The 19,826-nt window shown below is 42.7% G+C and overlaps 1 protein-coding gene and 1 non-coding gene across 12 annotated transcripts in view; one reads left to right on the top strand and one right to left on the bottom strand.

Moving 5' to 3' along the window:
• The window catches only part of LOC102299267 (collagen alpha-1(XXV) chain), a 148,806-nt gene extending 131,803 nt beyond the window's left edge, over positions 1 to 17,003 (bottom strand). For 7 of the 11 annotated variants that reach the window (XM_042223110.1, XM_042223111.1, XM_042223108.1 and 4 more), the window contains exons 1-2: positions 16,329 to 17,003; positions 16,132 to 16,201 (exon numbers count right to left, since the gene is read on the bottom strand). In XM_042223110.1, coding sequence (XP_042079044.1) covers positions 16,132 to 16,201; positions 16,329 to 16,628 — 370 coding nt within the window. In that variant the 5' untranslated portion in view covers positions 16,629 to 17,003. The remainder of the gene's footprint in view (positions 1 to 16,131; positions 16,202 to 16,328) is intronic. The other 4 variants (XM_042223109.1, XM_005927689.3, XM_005927687.3 and 1 more) reach the window with 1 other exon arrangement.
• On the top strand, positions 5,661 to 5,733 carry trnar-ccu. Its single transcript has one exon. It is a non-coding gene; the product is annotated as a tRNA-Arg (tRNA).
• Positions 17,004 to 19,826: the final 2,823 nt, after the last annotated feature.

Here is a 19,826-nt window from a genome sequence, read left to right on the forward strand (position 1 = left end):
TTTGATTATATTGAGTATAAACCAGTACATGGCACAGGTGCTAACATTCTACCAAGATGGCATGCTAGCTTGCATACAGTGCGCTAAAACAGGGGAGCTACTAGCGTGACTGACTAGTACACATGATGCTGGAGCCAAGGGGTTTCTTCCTTAGCTAATTACAGAGCCCATATAAGTTGCACCTTTAGATCTTAGCACCCAACTTGATGAGAATGTTACAGTTTTATCCAAAAGTATTTTAATAACGTGCATTAATTTTATTACTTTTAGCTGCATAGCTCATTTTTTAAGTTAAAAAAATACGTCTTATCCGAATCATATATTTGTTACAAAAATCACATTTTACCACATTGTAAAGTTAGCTAAAATAGCTTGCAGTCTTATGTTCATATCGCCATTTAACACTGAGCAACATGTGCAATAATGGAGTCGTATTTCTGATCTTGTTCAAAGTCTACATTTACATATTACTACATGCAGTCGTACAGAACGATTATAAATAGATTAAAGAGTCCCATTTAAATCAATGCAAAAACAAAGTACACAACTAATATCTCAAAACACGTTCTAACAATAGAGAATTTATGCTGATTTCATAAACAATTCCATGTATTTAACACCAGTTGATCTGCTGGAGATGTTGCATCTGAATTCATGGACAAGCTTTCTTCTGTACAGCCTGGTTTTTGATACCAAAAACAGGCCCGTCTTTGATACCGACTGCAAATATTGACTTCTCCAGGATGGTTTCGCTGCGGCCTAGGGTTGAAGGGGCTTAGACCTCCCCTGCTCTCGGGACTGCTCCCCACACCTGCTGTGGGCGACGACCTTATTTACACCAGCACCCGTTGGAAATGTCAGTATGGGGTGCAGGAAAGCCAGAGATGTACAGGACTCAGGTACACACATAAACAGTGCACACATATGCAAACCAACACACACTCTTCTCTGTTTCATCTCCAGCCTGGGATTTTTGGGCATCTGACAGGGGCTGCTTTCTTTATGAAAGGTAGGAGTCAAGCCAAAAGGCCTGTCTAACGCAAGCTTGAATTTTTGCACGCACATCTACCCACATACACGCAACAACCATGCTACAAGACCTAACCGACATATTCAATATTTGTAGACATCAATAATGGGCAAAACCTGACCTGCTCCATCTGAGCGGCATGTTTAGAGTTTCAGAGGCCTCTAATGAATTTGGCGAGCGCAGGTAAAATCCCAGCTACCCGTAACGAAACTGTGTCACCAAAGAGTCCACACCAAGCGTAACAAGTCACACCGGTGGCCTGCCGTACTCAGGACAGAGAAGGCACGCTAAGGCAAAAGTCCTCAGGATGAAACCATTTCAGGACTTGGACATTTGGTCACAGCAGATAGAACAGTATACCATTTACCATCATCAAAGCATGCTAAACAGAGAAGGCACAGTTAACTCTCAGAGGGCCTGCTATTTTCATGAACCGTTTAATGTGGCCTCCAAAGACATTTCTATAATTTATCATTCTGAAGCGTCACAGAAAACCCTTTTTGGAGAGCGCATGCTAAAAACCCCAGTTTGCTTCCCATTTTCTCCCTCCAAGTCTGAGGCAAAAAGCCAAATAAATCTTCTTTTTTTTTTGAGGCCTGTTTGAGGAGGAATTTGGGGACCTGAACCTTCTCATGGGGAAATCCATATCAGCAGCACGCACACACAGGCTGCTCTGGTTTAAACAAAGTGTATTTTTTCCCCCTCACCAGTTCTGCTTTTCTCATTGCTGCTTATTTCAGTCACTTTTATTCATTTATTTATTTATTTTTTGCCTCACCCAGTCGATAAATCCATTCAGTAGACCCTAAAAAGCTTGTGTCCCTATGCTCCTCTCGCTGAAGCTGCAGAGAGCCTTTGAGAGGAAGAAAGAGGCAACTGGACAAAGCAGACAAGGGGGAACACTGGTGGAAAGGAAGGGATAAATGTCCCTTGTGAATCAAAGATTGCTTGTAAAAAGACAGCTTAGCTCCTGGCCCGGAAACCACGTAGCTAAACATGTCTTTTATGTAGCAAAGGGATTGCTGAGCAGATAACCCCCGTCAAGTATCGAATCTTTCTGTGCCGCCATCGTTCGGAGAAAAGAAGGGGGGGAAATCTGGCAGCATGAATGCAGACAGCAGCACAAAGAGTTGACTGAACAATTATTAGGTCTCACCAGGCTTGACTGGTTTGTGTGCACATGGGAAATTCTTTAGCACATGGCAATTAAACACGGGCGGGTTGGGAAGGGCCTTCAACATGACCCAATTTTGACATCAAGCGGTGGCAAGCAGCGCCGTGATGATGTTTTGGTGACTTTTGCGTAACTTGTTTTACAAGCTATTTGCCTCTGCCATGGGAAAACTCAACAACAACAAGTGTTCGCCACAGACGCACACAGCCGAGCACTTTTTCCCCCTCAGCTTTGTTTTATGGGTACTTTAGTGGTTGACTGTGGAAAAACCACACGTTGTAATGGAAAGGCGTTTATGTTATAGATATGCACAGGTACGCGCTGTGTATTGTTGCACGTGAGTTTTTATTTGTTCCTGAAGTTTTCTGAGAGTTAGACAGTTAGTGCAGTCCAAATATTTGACACTTTTCTTTTTCACACAAACTCCAGACATCCTTTTCCTCTTTAGAGGCACTTTATTAGTCTCCACCCTCCAGAAATCTAAGCTAAAAGTAATAATGCACTCATTGTATTTATTAGATTTTAATTTATTTCAGTCCATGTGACACATCTCAAAGTCTGCCATCAGATATGATGAGGTATTAGCAACCTTAGTGCGAATGAGAACTTGTTTCCTCACTCTTCTCCATGTTGACTTTGGCCAACACATGCTAATCTGAGAACAGGCCAGAGGGGAGTAGTCTACCTGGGGTAGAGTGTCAGGAGAACGATACAGCACGAGAGAGAGGTATATAATTTTTTCCTCCTTCTACAAGTTCTCACACCGGCCTTTGCACTTGCAAGATGTTGTTTTTCACCCTGAGCATCTCAGTCAGCTTCCAAGCTCGCATGTGCCCACAAATAATGTTACTTGCTATTAAAAATGACTGAATGTGCACAGCCTGTGCAGAGATCGCATTTATTCAGCAGAGCCTGCCACCATAACATCACGCCCAGAGCCGCGGGGCAAATGTGCAACCTAAAACGATGCCGTATGGCCTCTGTCAGCACTGTACTCTGCTTCACGTGACACTTCTCAGAGGTACTGCAGCTTCATATCCAACTCACTGATCTTGGTCTTGCTTTGCCACTGCTCATAGAAATGCAATCCGTATAGAGCGTTAAGGGTGGTGAAGAGTTTTCATCCAATTTTGTATATTAGGAAGTCTCAGAGGACTTTGCTGAATAGACAATATGATACTCTCCTTTTACCTTTACCTTTAATATCCACCTCGGCGGAGAATTAAATATGAAATAATAAAGAATTTTCAGTGATTTCTTTTAATTTAGCAGCACGGTCTCAAACTGCAACTGGATCCGGCGCTGGCAAAATGTAGATTTATGGGTTTGACATTCACAAGAGTACACCGGCTCCTGTGGGACTCAGTGTTTCTTTGGTTTAAATCTTGGGTTCCACTGAGTTATGTCGTGTTATTCCCTGTTCTCACTCAGATGAAACCTACACCCTCATATTACTGAGCCCTGACATTTGGGGTAATGCAGATGCTTTGCCAGCTCCTGCCAACTGACCTCCACCTCAAAAAAAAAGTACCTCCCAGTTCATAGGTGGGATAGCCAACAGCGCATGACTAACTGCTTTAAGAAAACAAGTATATGATCAAGTCTATGTTACACTGGGGATCCGCGAAACCCACACATGTGAAAGACTTTCCCTCTCATTTGTTATGCTACATGAAAGTCTGTGGGAGCTGACAGCAAACGCACGCTGGTGCTGAACGAGTCATTAGCGTGTCAGTATGTTTACGAAATGCTCTGTATAACTTAAATTCAGATTGCACATGCATTTGGATAAGTCATCTTATCTCTGGTACCAAATCCCACGGCACAACATACTAGCGTTACGCTCCATTTAATCAGCCGAAACGAGCTTCCTGCTAATTCCTGTTTCTTCTCCGTTATTTTTTTCTTTTATTTATCCCCCCACCACCACCATAGCTATTAAAATGTTTCACAGTAACAGCGCAGGTGGGAAGCATGCTGGGAAGGTAATTTGTTTGAAGTTCAAGGGCAAAGAGGTGATGGGTCCTTTCACATCTTTACCATTTTTAACAGTGAGACACTATCTCTACCTGAAGCACCTCAGATCAGTCAAGCTGACACCTGGTAAATCTGCTGTGAAGGGAAAGTCTTCAAAAGGCTTTATTTGTTTTGTTCAGACTCACAGTGGAGATAACCTTGACAACACACTGCTAACTGAATTATGACCATAAAGTGGATATATATGATTTTTTTGTATATAAAAAGGACTCGTCAACCATCACTGTGACTGAGTCTTACTCTGCTCAAGCATCAAAGCTATAAACATGACATTTATGAAACAGCGCTCAAAGCAGCGAGAACACTCGGAGGTGCACTTACGAAACAGTAAATATTTACAATTCACAGAAAAGGAGGAAAAATGACATCAATTAAACAACTGCAAATCTGTAACAGAAGCATAAGATTGAACTTTGAGTAAACGTTGACGCACAGCGGAACATTTAAGTATGATATTCTGCAGGAGTGCACTTCTCGACAGGTTCATGGCACAAATATGCATTCAAGTTTTAGAATATGTTGACGTTATACAGTGGGCTCTGTGGCTGAATTGCCATTCAACTGCCATGGCAGGCGGTAAGTTCAAGCCAACATACAGACACAGTCAAGTCTTGGTGAAGAGTTAATTTTGGGTTGCTGCACCGGTACGAGAAACTCATGAGAACTGGAGATGCTTCAGATAGCAGCAGGGCTCATGGGAAGTGGCTCATTAACCTGGATCCCGACAAAGCTCGGCATGACGTCACGATGGCTGATAGAGTCTGAAAAGCTGGATTTGATTTAAAGCATTACACCCGAGGCATCGCTGTTGCTTTCTTCTTGAAGCAAATTCTTCATTTTAAAAAAGTTCAAAGTGTGGGCGCACTTTAGAAAAACTCATAGAACAAGTAATCTAGTTAATATCACAAACGCGGTAATGTCTATAATAATAAAACCGACATTAATACATGCAAACATGTAAACATTAGAAAACAGTTAAAGTGCAACTTGACAGGCTTTTTGTAAAAACCCATCAGCTTGATGTTACATTGGGCACAAATGAACTTTATGCTTTCATGTTTACAAGTGAGACGTATAAAATATGCACGAGGTATTCTGCTTTACAATCTCATAACATTTCCACTCAGTGGGGCGAATTCATTAAAACCTAACAAACACAACTGTACGAATGCACTGAAGCAACCCATCAACCTCAGAGTGAACAGCATGAAGCCAGATGAATGGCATATTCAGCGGAGATAATCATCAACAGTGTGCACCAGAGCAAAGAGAGTGCTACTCTTACCTTTAAATTGGTGGACAGATTTAAAAACATTATGACTTTTATACATGTACACCGTAACACATATGTTTAAAGGCACCATTATGCAGTTGTTTGCCTCGTGCCACCTATCCTTATTACAGGAAGCCAATGACAGAGCCCCGGTGGCCTAATGGATAAGGCACTGGCCTCCTAAGCCAGGGATTGTGGGTTCGAGTCCCATCTGGGGTGACGATTCAGTCCTTTATTGCTCACATCCCCTCACCATGTAAACTGGTTGAAATTAAGCACAGTCTTCTAAACTATATGGTCATCAACAGTATTCAGATAGGCTGTGGTGTTTGGATGAAGCTCAGCAAAAGCCTTAACTTGATACAAATCAGCATGGACTCATGTTTTTATGTTGTTCAAGCCAAATTCAGACCCAAATATTACAACAGAAATTGAGACTCATCAGACCAGGACACCAAGACAATCTTCTATTGTTAAATATGACAATAGAAGATTGTAAGTCTATGCAAAGTGTAGCCCAGGTTTGGACTGGGCTATACTCAACATGTCAAATCCTGTCAAGATTTGAAATGTTAAGAGGTACTTTTTATTCTCCTTACTGCTAAGAATTCTTTAAGTTCCTGTTGCTTTTCTATCAACCCAAAGCAGTCTGGCTTTTCTCTTCAGACTTGTAATGTCACTGAGAAGGGCTTTTTGTCCAGAGAACAACCACTCACTGGATATTTTCTCTTTTTGAGATCGTTCTCTGAAGTGAACCAAATCACCTTTCTTGCCCCTTCCTCGGTTTTAACTTCAGTAGGTCATCTTGACCATGTCTAAAGTACATCACTAAAAGCACTGAATTGTATATAGCTTGTCTTGTCTTTCGTCCTGTCTCCTTCCCTTCACCCCCAAGCAGTCATGGCAGATGGCCGCCCTTCCCTGAGCCTGGGTCAGTTGGTGGTTTCTTCCTGTTGAAAGGGACTTTTCCTCATCACTTTCGCCAAGTGCTTGCTCACAGGGCGTCGTCTGATTGATGGGGATTTCTCTGTATTATTGTAGGCTCTTTACCTTACAGTATAAAGTACCTCGAGGTGACTGTTGTTGTGATCACTACATTTGTGATTCCAAAATATAATATAGTTTGATAATGATTATTTTCCATGATATAGTAATAAACCAGCAAGTAGAAGTACGAACCCACATTTGTTCTTTTGCAATATGTTTTGCAGCCTTTCACAATGTGTCACAATACCTGCTCCTGCTGATTTCTGACTGTGTGAGGGACTAGTTCAACAAATAAAATTATTTCATGAATGCATCACTCTGTCTTTACCCTTGTAAGCAATTCCTAATATTACACATAACCTGACAGCAAGTTTTCAAAGTATTAAAAAGCTTGTAAGGTTTTCAAAGTGGCTGACAGAAGAAAAGCAATTAGATGGGCACTTATTATATTTATGTCTTCAACTTCTGAATTTAGTCCCTCCATTTAAGACTAAAAATGAGGCCTATTTTAAGGCCACCACGCAGCATTAATGCCGTTTATCAAGCTGTCAGAAATTACCATTTAACGAGGCGTCTAGCCTGCTTGAACTGTATCGTATGACCAGCCAATTAAATTAAAGTGCACAGGGTTGTCTGTCTACTGCTGGGTTTTCCAAGCCTTAACTGTGGCTTACACAGCTGTTTCTACCCTCTTCTTCATCAGATAGAAGGGGAGGGGCTCTCTCGAAGCAATACCGTCTGAGCAGACGACGAAGCGACTTTCTGCGTATCGATTCACCTTCGCTGACATTGATGCAGTACACGCATGTACGTTCACAGGTAGGCTAAATCTGGCAAGCTGCCGCGTGGGGAACCGTACTGTTTGTTGTTATTTCACTGCGTGTTCTAGATTAATTGCATGCTAAAAGGCGGGAAAAGTAATCATAAATATTGTGGAAAAATAGTATTACATAAGCTGTAATTAGAAAACCGCATTCCACGCTGTTTTTAACATCACAGTTGACAGAGATTAAGAATGAATGGCCTCGTTTCATTTTATTCCACGCTTTCTTCCTTTCTTAATTGAGAAAGGACACATAATAACATAAAAATATTTCCCAGTGCCGATCGCCAAGCTACAAAGGCTCTGTGGTGGCATGTTTCTGTGATACTGTTGTCTCCATATTTGTACTCCGAGGGGGGTGATATCAGCATATTCTGCTGTCCAGTTGTGTTCACAGATGTGCAATAGCACATAAGTGAGTGCAAAAGGGCTGGAATAATTGCTCAGTGTTTTTATTACCCTCCCCGATCTACAGCATGACTCATTTTTTACTTCACATTTAGCAGAGAAGTAAGAGCCGCCAGACAGTACGCAAGTCCTCTGTTTACTGGTTGTCATCAAGGACGCCAAGAGGATTTGATGCGGGACATTATGATATCTTAAAATGAACCTAGAAGAAGAGGCAGTAAAAAGAAACATTAAGAAACACCCAGAAAAGGTGTATCAGCCCATTGGACGGGAAACACAACAGTCTGATCCAACCGACTGCTTGGCGTACCCTGTGGGGAGTCTGGGAGCATGCATCATTTGGCCAGCCGCTGGGCAAACCCAGCTTGCCTCCATCACTTTTTCCACTTTGACAAATTGCCTGATTCCCCGCTGTCTTTGAATAGCTTGAGGGACTGCCTGCTTGTTTGTGCTGAAACTACATGGTTTAAAAATTGATGAGCGGGCGTTTCAAATTATTAGCGCTAATAAATGTTTACAACCACTGTAAATAATTGAACTTGAAATATACAAAAAACCCTGGAAATAAAAGTCCTCCTCAAGTGTTCTCAACATCTCTTGAATGTTTGAGCCTCTCTGTACACAGTAATGCATGTTCAGTGTGCAAAAGAAAAACTCTTTATGTAATACCTTTATGCTACTGAGAAGAAAAAAGACAAATGAATGAAAAATAGAAAAATACAGCTATTATTTGTAGTCAAGTGATAGAGATAAACTCATCAATCTCTCCACCTGAGGAAAGAAACTGCTCCGAAATCTAGTGTTACATCAGGGAATACTTCTATTGATCGCCAGATATGAGCACTGGGAACAAGCTGTGGTTGGGGTAGGTATTATCTTATTGGCTTCCTTTGGGCTCTGCAGCTCATCGATAACGCAGTTTACCGAGTGCCAGTAATATTCTGGGCAGCTTTAATGACCCACCGCAGAACCTTCGGGTCTTGAGCCATTTCCATCCCATACTTTGCTCCTCTGGAAAGAGGAACACGACACAGGAATTAAGCATTCTGAGGTTTCCTTAATGAGTTCAGAGCTTGCGTTATTAGGATGGAGATGCACGATGGTGACAGATTCACTTTGACACCGGAACTAAAACTCTTCGCCTACTCTACTTCAGCTCCTCCGATGCAAACAGAGGTATGTGTCTTTGGCTTCTTTTTCCAAAAGTAATGTGTCAAAGTATCCTTTCGAAAGACACGGAGTGAGTGAGTGACTGATTGGGCGAATGAGACTCATCTTAAAACGTGCTGTGAGTGCTCACGTTGAGTAGAAAGGTACTGTTGGTGTTAGGTTGATTTCTGAGCACTTAAAGATTGCTGACCTTCGATCACTGTTTGTCTCAGTGTCACCAGCTCTTCTACTGATAGAAAGCTTCTCTGTGATCACCTACAATCTGAATCAGGATTTGCCATTTTTGGAGCTGTGGAAGTGATCATTACATGGAAAAGCTCAAGCTGCAATCAGACTGTGGACTTAAGTAAATGATGCATATAAACAAAACATGGGGCTCAGCAAAGGCCATCCATGTATTGTTTCTAGAAAAGCCCATAAATAGCGGGTAGACTATATCAACAATAGTTTGCATGACATCCACACACTGGCAAAACTATCGCTTTCTGCTGTGGCACACCAGCCTGTTTTATTTGCAGTGACTATTCTTATTAGGCTGATAAAATACAGAGCAGCGGCATCTGTGACCCTCACCCGCCATCCTCCATGCCTGCGAGGGCTGACAGGCCTGGGGCACAAAGCCACAGGCAAGGAAGGCGGGTGCAGGAGCATGTGGGGATCGCCTCGGGGGTTCCTAGTTTTCTTCTGTCTGGAGCCCAGAGTTTCCATGAAAGCTGGCATCATCAAGCTATACTGATTTGAATTTGATGACAGACACTGGAAAGCCATTCTTACAGTGAAAAGAAATTAAACATGTATTCGTTCAGACAATTGGGTTAGACTGAAATCTAAATCTGAGAGCATGATGCTGAGAAACACTAGCAACATGGTTACCAGCCAATTAATGTAATATTACAGTAATGTCACTGTAATAGTTATTCACGCTGATGTACCACCAGCAACGCTTCACAAATGGCAAACAATGACTACTTTAGACGCTTCCCCAGGAGAGGCATTGAAAGGGTATCACATCTGTCTGAATACTAGCAGGTCAGGGATGAGTATGCAGGCTCATGAAGAAGGAGACTTCAGTAGTTTTCAGAGGGAGCACAACTTCAACTTTCAATCTAGTGTCAGAGGGCACCCAGTGCTACGAGGCAGAGGGTTTATAAGTCGTCTTTTGTGGATGATTTGCCACCCTGCTCTCACATAAGCCTGCCGGATCCTGGGAGAGGGAGCATCAAGGCAGACCAACAGCAGTGATTTCACACTGGAGGTTACAGGGCAATGTGAGCAGAGGCTGTGTTAGCATGCATCACAACCACCAAGAAGAACATGCGGACATCCGGTTAATTGGCTGGAGCGTAGCATGACGTTTTATAATCATCTTTGCAGAATCTTTTTTGCTCCTACATTTTGATCTAAAAAAAAAACAAAAAACACAAACTGTGAGGACTAACTTCCCAAATTAGGAACAAGAACGAGCATTTGAGCACATGCACGCAGGGCGAGAAGCCTTAACGAAAGGCATAAAGCCACACTGCTCTAAGGGTGCTCCACCTTTAATAATTTGTATCTCATTGTTCAGCGTTGTGCTTTGATAATGCCGAAAACGTGCCAAAGAAGAAAGCATGTCAAAAAATTAAATAAAAGGAGACAATTCTTTTATTAAGTGGTTGGGTGTGCCACAGGCTTTCAAAGTTCTGGTGATGGAAACCTCTTCATTTCCAAGTAGTAAGTGTACAAGCAGCCAAGACAGGATCTCCATGCTTCCTGCTTTATTCCACACAAAATGACGACTGAGGATCACCGCCAGGAAATGTTTCGAGGACACATGAGACGAACCATTAGGCAAGAGCATTTGGATTCTGGTCCATTCCTTTGGCCCCGTTCTCCCAGCCTGAGGTGCTTGAATCTCCAGCAGAGTGCTGTTGACATCGCTCATAGAAAAATCATGTGATCTGCTCTCCATTATGAGCGTCCCCTCAGCTTAATGTATAGTTAAAAAGAGAAAAGTGCGTCACCCTTTCAAAGCCCCGCAGTCAGTTCCAGTGCATTCAACAGAGCGACTTCACCATCTCCCGTAAAAACTGTTGTGTCAAATAAAGAAACCATGTGTTCCCTGCCATTTATAACCAGCCTTGTGTAAATTTAGAAAATTAAGGTAAAAGTACCACTTGTGATGATTCATCCCGATAAATCACGTCATGTCAATTTATTGGGAATGATGTGGAGTCGGAGGTGAATGAGTCAGGCTTTTCATGCATAAAATGACCCCGGCAAGATGTTATTCACTATCTGGAGTCCACTGTTCTTTTTATGGCGATATACTTATATGCAATTGAACAGCGATCAAAATCATAATTGCCTGTTCACCTTTGCCTCCGGGCAAAGTTTCCTGGGCTCCAACATTGTCTCCGACCTCACGTGGTCGCAAAAACAGCCTAACCGGACTCACTTAACCAGAAGCAGCTGGCCTCAGTGGCTACCTGGAAGTCTGCTTAGCTTTACCTATCACTCAGTGATTACATGGCTATTAGTGCACCTCCCACCACCAAACCACACAGAGGGCTTAATTCAAAAGCTGTCAGTGATTAATTACCAGTTGCCTCTACTGAGGTGAGGATATCTGAGGGGATTGGCATGACTGTAACTGTATCAGGCCAGAGGGATTACACACTTGGCGAGCCAGAAAGGGAGACTGGAAACCAGCGTGGCCACAAAGAGTTGAAAAGGAGCGATTGGGTGGAGAAAGTTGGGACTGATTTGAAATGTGTGTATTTTCGCTCTTGGTAAAGAAATCAGATCAAGTCAGGAGATGACAAGGATGAAAGGAAAAAAAGCTGCATGTGCTTATGATTGTATTTCGCAATCTAAAAGACAGAACATCCAGCTGATGTGGCCCCCTGCTGCCCTTCTGCACTTGACAAGCACTACTGGGTATTTTGGGAGGGGAGAACAAAGTCCCACACATTACAAGTAATATGTTCCTGTTTTCTCAAGAGTGCTTCAGCCAGTGTTTTGCTGCCAGGCTTTTTGAAGTGTTAACATCAAGAAATGCTGCAGAGTGGGGAAAGGGGGCTGCGCGGGGAATTAGGCGTATGGGTGAGTAAACAGGAGAAAGCGCAAACCACCAGTGCTTGCTGACGGCACATTTTATTATGGTCCCATTAAACAACAGGCCCTGTTTGGAATGCAGATCCCAGGGAAGGAGAAGGTACACGCACATTTTAAAAAAACAAGAAGAAGGGAAACAGCTCGCGAATGCTGAAACAATTATTATAAAGGGACTCGCTTCAGTGTAGAGCACGGTGTGGGTGCGACTGGAGACATTCTCACATCATGATGGTTTCACAGGTTTGATTTACTCCTTAATCGTAACGGAGGGTGTAAAATATGTTTTCAGACAATGTGAAGCTCAGGATAACTGACTGTTGTTCAAAGTGAGTAATTTGGCTCTGCAGTTTCTTTGCTGGGCTCCCCACCACACACTAAACTCACACTAAAATTCAATCCATATGTTTTAATTCACGCTGTGTACCTTCTTGTCAAAACCTGGCACTCACACACACACTTACTCTGTCTGCTGGCTATTTTGTCAGACATACGTGGGCTATTTGGAGATCTGGTAAGCTTACTCCAAATTTTTTTTTTTTCGCTATTCTTCATCCCTGATCAACCTGAACCTTTTTCCCTGTAACATTTTTCCCCTCTCGTTTTTCTGTCTCTAATGTAATTTTCTGTCTCCTTAATGGCGTGAAAAGGCTCGCCCTGCTCCTCACTGGGTAAGTGAAAAAAACCATAGGAGAGCGTGGCAGTCTCCATTTCTGTGTCTTACTGAGCTATTAATCTATCCTGCAGTCCATGCTAGGTTAGCTTTCTGTGGGTTTAGTTAGTTTCTATCCGGATCATTTAACAGCATATGCTAAACCCACCTGTTTGTTCCTTTACACATGGATGCCGACCTCATCTGACGGCTTGATTGAGGTGTCTTAGCTTGCTGGCTTTGTCATATAAGACAAAATTGTGATTTTTCACAGGGAGCAAATGTGTCTGCACGCAATGTAGTGGGAGGTGGATGGATTATTAATATTAAATTTCATGCCATTCCATCCAAGAAGTATTAACACGCTGGTTGAGGAAGGGGAAAAGTCTAGCAATCAGCAGGAGTCATCCTCTGTGAGCCGTAAATGTCAGAGTGAAACGTCCTTCTGGTTGAGATATTTCAGCCTGCACCAAAGAGATGGACCGACTGACAGGAACTGCCACCCCAGGAGACACATCTCTAGCTCAACTACAGACTGTGCCAGTTTGCAGGGAAAAGTTAGCCCGTGTCAGAATGGTGTTTTTCCCTCAGAAAGTAATAACCGAGTAATAACACAAAGCGATACCCCCCTCACTGTTAAGATGACAAACAGCATCGGCAAACCCATCACTTTTTTTCCCGCCAGGAGTGACATCAGCATGAATAAAACACAGTAGAAGTTCACAGCCGACTTTCTCAGATAAAGACGGCGAAAAACTTCCCATGATTCAGGAACAACCTATAAAATATCCCCAAGCTATGGACCATTGCTCTGTCTGTGTAACCACTCCATCTTCTTTGACAGCAATAAAGTGAAGACTGTGAAAAGCACATTACGGTCCTCCCCTCAAAGAGAGAGAGGGAGAAAAAAAAGACCTCATCTGAGCCACAGGCTGTCTCCTACACAGAGGAGAGGCTAGATATTGAGTGAGCCCATTCAGAATTCATAGAGTATAAAGTTATTTGCCTGGAAAGAGCACGCTCCAAAGCACTAACAAAGTATTACTGAAAGTTGCGTGCGTAATACGCTTACACTGCGTGAGCGTTTGGATTTTAAAACTACGCTGCAGATTCTTCAAAGTACACTGATGATATATGTGTTTTGTATGAAATCATAGTTCAAAAAAATAAATGGGGTTTGGGGAGGGGGGGAATAAGAGACCACAACTAGCTGCCAGCTTCCAGGATCAAGCTCGGAGCCGTCTTGGTTTTTAGCGTCGTCTCGCTTCATTTGATGTGAAATGTTTGCATTGTTTTATTCTCTGCCCCTTTACAGAACTGTGGAGGGAGAAAATAAATAGCAAACATATGACAGGGATTGAGAACAGAGAGCCGCCTGATTGCGAGTGTCTCATTATGGTTAATACTCGCAGTACTTCTGGCTCATTAATTCAGGCATGCCCACTCTGCAGATGAGACATTTGCAGTTGATAGAGCACTTGTGAAAACTGAAGATTAAGGATCTTTCGTTTGGGATTATCACTCGCACTAGTCTCGTTTCTTCTTGTGCCCGTGTCTGATTATGGTATATAAACATATTTTTTTATTGCGTTGCTGTTCATATTTGGCAGGGTGAAGGAAAAAGAAAAAAACAGGGGAGGTCAGGGGTTGAGGGTCAACAACAAAGCACTTTCTTTGGTTGGGATTCAACACCTTAATTTCAGACCTGCAGCGCAGATGTTTGCCAATACCCGAGAATTTTCCATGAAACCTTCCAAGCACCACTATGCACTGTGACTTTTTCCAGAAAGGTCACCTACAGTATGTTCACACTTACTGTGTAACATTCCCAGCTGGAGTTGACTGAGGCTGATCCCCTCTTCATCAAACTTTAAAAAGTTGTGAAAACATGTCAGCGTCCCGCAGCATGCCGTCTACCTAGTGGTTCAGCAGTGTGCCAGGAAGGAACGCAAAGGTTCACGTGTGGTTCACTGAGAGCATGGAAATGTTACTAGAGTGCTTTGCAGTAACATGCTATTAGACAGGCCATACAGCGTACTTCATTCTGACATCAAGGAGCAATTCATCCCATCTGTCGGATAACCATTAAGGAGCCGGGATGCTTGCTGGTGACCTTTTGAACGCATTACTCGAGGTGCTCATATTGATATTTGGCACATGTATGAAAAAGCATGTAAAGGTAATTTTAAAAAAGCCTTAAGAAATCCGCAGGATGTTACTTACTTGTAAAGAACATAACTCCACAATGTCAGCACTTTCAGGAGCCAAGAAAACACAGCCCTGTTTTCGGGTTTATGACGAAGCAGTTTTCAGATGATGGATGGACTTTAACTGGGTCATTTAGCCTAAAATGCTAAAATGCATAACTTTTGGGCAAAGACTGAATCCTTCACTTTATCTGAGAATCAGTTGAAATAGACACATTTTATTTATCACTGACAGTATATAGCCCTTATCTGACACCCTGTTATCTCTGTATATGTCTGGACACGGAGATGTGACATTATTGTAGCTGTTGAAAAAACAGAACTGGTGCCTGAGTCATTAACTGAATGTGGGCTTAACAATCAGACTTTTAGCTTTAATTCAAGGGGATGAACAAAAACGTTGCATTAACTGTTACAAAATTGCAGCAATTTTTACGCACCGTCCCTCGTTTTCAGGGACTCGTGAGCTATTTTAAGGGCAGGTGTGAGAGATCTTTTGTCATTTTCAACCCCTCAAAGTCCCCGATGCACCCAGAGTTTTCCATCTGGATTTCACCTTATCGGCTAATGTTGTATTTTTTATCTGTTTTCTGTCGGTGCTATTTTATAATTTCTATCTTTTCTCCTTTTATCTTTTTTTTTTTTACTGCAGTGAAACTGGAGCTGTTTTTATTTTTTATTAATTTCTTTTTTTTCCCCTGAAGGCTAACCTACACTGATGCACAATAGTGGCTTGGCAAACATTTAGAAGTAAACCAAAAACCCACAAGTTCAAATCCAGAACATTCCCCTCGACCCCCCCACTTACGATGCACTGGCAACCCAACCTCGGCTCAGTCCTAAAATGACCAGAATGCTGAGCTACACTGGAGGAATAAATGTTTCCATCTACTGGTTAGAAATGTGAATTTCAGCCTCTCCCACTTCTCCTCCATGTGAACAAGGGAGCAGGCAACATCACAAGTCGGACAATCTCTCAGCACCTCTATGTATAGACGGCTGTTAAATGCCTTTCTTTCTGTTAGGTGCATTGAGCGCTCAGCTGTCCGCATCCTTCACAGGAGACCTCCCCTGAACTATCAGCACTGTCACATTTCATCAGATTCAATGAAATCAACTACAAACATGCAAACAAACAAAAAACCTGTCCCTGAAAAGCTTCCATTCATTCTCACACCAGCCTGTGCTCGGAGTCAAACGCGCTTTAAAAGCCAGTACCTCACACTCCCACATGCAACCCCGCGCCCGCACCGCACTGGAAAAGTAGTTTCCTTTACCTGGAGGGCAGTTGCATTCAGGTGATGTTTGTCTGGCTGTCCGAATCTTGACGAAATTCTCATAGGAGCGCTGAAAGGTGAAAGAAAAGCATCATTTTTCATTCATTCGCCCTTTGAGTGAACCACAGTCCATTTACGCGCAAGTGAAGGGCTCAACAACAAAGTGCCGGAGAGCCGAGCGCATAAGCCAATCTTACCTGAGAGAGCAGCTCGTCCACTCTTTCCTCTATCAGTGAATTGAAATCCTCCACGGAGTAGCCGGGGGCACGGGTGAAGGTGTGCTCGCCTTTGGCACTCTCCAAATCCACAACTCGGTTCTTGATGTCAGCTCCACTAATGCTCAGGAAAATGCAGAAGGCGACGGACGCCACGGAGCAAAACGAGGAGAAGACGTTCAGCGCAGTCGTGCGGCAGTAGTGTCGCTTCTGCCGGGGCGACAGTTCTTTCTCCATTTTTTCCATGCACTTAGATGCTCCTCTCGCCACTGCGTTCTCCATTTAACTAACAACTCCACGCGCTGCTGAGAGCAAACCGCATCTGGCGCGGAGTCACCAATTTATGGCACTCTGCTCTGTGTGAGTGAGTGAGCGAGCGTGCGTGTGTGCGCCTGCAACGCTGCGTTCACGTACGGTGACTTTGTGGTGACAGCGACAGATGGATGAGTGGAGCGCCGCTCAAGCTCCAGCCGAGTGAAGTCAACCTGCGTGACGGCGTGCCGCTGCTGCTCCTGCAAACTTGTTGCACGGAGCTTTGCAAAGTGGTCTGCAGAGGAAACCGCTCTTATGCACTCAACAGTAGAGAGGGAGAGCGTGGAAGCGGGAGGCAGTGCGCACGCAGAGGACACAGCATTAAGACTGAAGCCTTTCCGTGGCGCAGGCATGCTCCCCCCCCTCACGAAGGCAACAACACGCCTCCAACGTGTCCCACTGATTAACATAATTTATTGGCTCACTCCTTTTGGGCTATTTCAGCCCAGGGGGCTACAGTTGCCATTAGCTTCTTGATAAGAAGTGATGATCAGTAAGGACAAGGATACATTTAGCCACATTTTTTAAAATTCATTTGAAACTTTTTGCAAAAATAGTCCACATGATTACTTGAGTTAAACGGACCGTGTGCAGGATTCAGCGGCCTCACCCTCCATCGTCAAGCTGGTGGCCACTACAAACTCTAAATGTCCACTCTGGTCCAACACTGCAAACTGTCGGTGGAAGAGCACGCACTCCCTATAGAAATATGAAGGGACCATTCTAAAATAAGAGAAAATGACACTTTGGGGTGATTATACAGTAGTAAAAACATAATTATGTATATTCCATTGCAACAGTGCCTCCCAAATCCTACACAATGGACCTTCAAATCAGCAGTGGGCATGTGTTTTTTTCTTTTTCCAGAGGAAACTGCTATTGTGACTTAGATGAAGTAAGCAAAGTGCCATGCACTGCACAACCGAATCAATATGTGGTCACAGGTTACAGTAACAGTATGCATTCTTTTTTGATTTTGTGACATCCGCCTGCCTAGAGTGAGCAAATTATTGGTTTGGACCATTTGTGGGCTTCAACAGAACAAACATGAATGAGGTCTGCTCAGGACCGAACTATGTTTGGGATAAATGCTGCATTCGGCTCTAAGACAATGTTACATAAATAATCAATGTGAACGGGGGCGACAGAACAATAAAAATATACAGTAGCTCAATGCACTGATCTCTGCATTTAGCTATTGGATGCAAGCAACTGACCCACAAAACTGTATTTGTATCAAATATTCATACGGCTCATAAGAAAATATGAGCAGAATTAAAGGTTTTAAAAATGAAATATCTACATCGCAGATGGTTTCAGACTTCCTCACCACCCCTGTGCACTTGTTTTTTCAGTTTCATTGCTGTGCTAAAAAAAAATACATCAAAGTAACAGATGGATTTCACTAACTGCTTTACTGCTTCCTATTTTTCTTTTGATTTCATGTTAACATCATTGTCATAAATCTTTTTTTAAACCACAATAAACAAAAAAAAAAAAGAAAAAATGAAACCCCAGCCTATCCACAGACACACCCCTGCCAGACTGTGCTTGGTTAGGTCACAACTACAAAAATCATAGAAGTTAGCCTGTAAGTAGCTCTAACAATGTGACAATGGGCCTCTTTGTTCAGGCATCATTAAGTAACTTGACAAACTTGCAGCAATATTAGGTAAACAATCAAACAAGTCATTCATTTTTAGAGTCAGTGCATAGCCACATGAATTCATTGTTTTGAGACCCCTAATGTCATCTATGTTCTTCCTTCAAAGAGCAAACTCTCCTCACATAAAGTTATGTGAAAAACAAACTTTAAAAAATGAACTCAAGTCTCACTTCTTCCAAAAATTTAAGAAGGTAAGTAGTAGAAAGGTGCTACGTTTGGCCGTAGTGCACTGCATGTTCAACAAAACCCAAACACAGCATATCAGCACAATCACCTCAAACCAACTATCGAGCACGATGGTGGAGGGGTGATGATTTGGGCTTGTTTTGCAGTCACAATGACTCCCAAGCAGCGCAGGTCTACAACAGAACGGCTGAAATAGAAACAAATTAAGGTGTTACGATCGTCCAGTCAAAGTCTAGATTTCAACCTGACTGAAATACTGTGGCAGGAGATTAAGAGAGCTGTGAAAGGACAGGATGAATGCCCGCAGAGGTCAATGAAGTGAAGCTGATAAAGTCAAACAGAAATCTGTTACTTCAAGTTATTGCAGTGAAAGGTGGTTTTACAAGCTATTGAAACATTAAGTGTATTTCGTTTTTCATAGGACTTGATTTGGGTTAATAGCCCTCAGTTGGGGAATAAAAGGCAACAAAGTCCAATAACAGAATGACTATATAGTACCTCGTGACCCCACTGTCTACTCCACATCTGGACTGTTTGAGTCCTTCAATTTTGATAAGGTGTTAATCAACATTATAATCAGCATCAACTCTAATCCACATCCAGTAACAATCTAATGCATCTACTGGGCTATGGTAACACCATCTGGCTTACTTGTGCTGTATTCATCAATGCAAGAGCTCCCCTTATTATGCATCACGTGCAGAAAGACTGACATGCAGAGTGCTGTTAGTTTGAATGAACAGCCGAACTGTCGGTCTTTTTCATTTAATGATGTTTCCTGATTTTGTTCATGAGAACATATACAGCTCAACATTAAATAAAAGGCACGCCACTCACAGTGGAGGATAAGTGCACCAATTTCCTCCCATGAACATCAAATCTATTTCTCCACATGCCTCACCCGTTTCAAGATGCCGAAATTAATTCTGAGTAATACTGAATAGAGAATTATTTTTCTCATTTGCAGTCAGAAATCCTTAATGGCAGAAGACTTCAAATATCCATAAACCTCCTCATCCTCCTGACTCCTTATTCCGAGGCTCTTCTTTACAGCTCTCTTGCATTTTAATGCAGCTCCACTCCAAGTCAGTCAGAATGAAGGAAACGCGCAGAGTCCACAGGCACAGCTGCAGATGTCCGAGTTATCGGTGCAGATCTGACACGGTTTTCTGTATTTATGTTCCAACACTAATCAAGGATTTTCTGCAGTAGTTTGTTTTCTGAAGTGGCGCTTAACCCCGCACAATCAGCACTCGAATCTCTGGCTTGTAACCTGAAACTAAAACTACTGGAGATCTGTATCTTTTAGATCAAAA

Source organism: Haplochromis burtoni, unplaced genomic scaffold, assembly GCF_018398535.1.
Source record: "Haplochromis burtoni strain Fernald_Lab_line unplaced genomic scaffold, NCSU_Asbu1 Contig_102, whole genome shotgun sequence".
NCBI classification, from domain to species: domain Eukaryota; kingdom Metazoa; phylum Chordata; class Actinopteri; order Cichliformes; family Cichlidae; genus Haplochromis; species Haplochromis burtoni.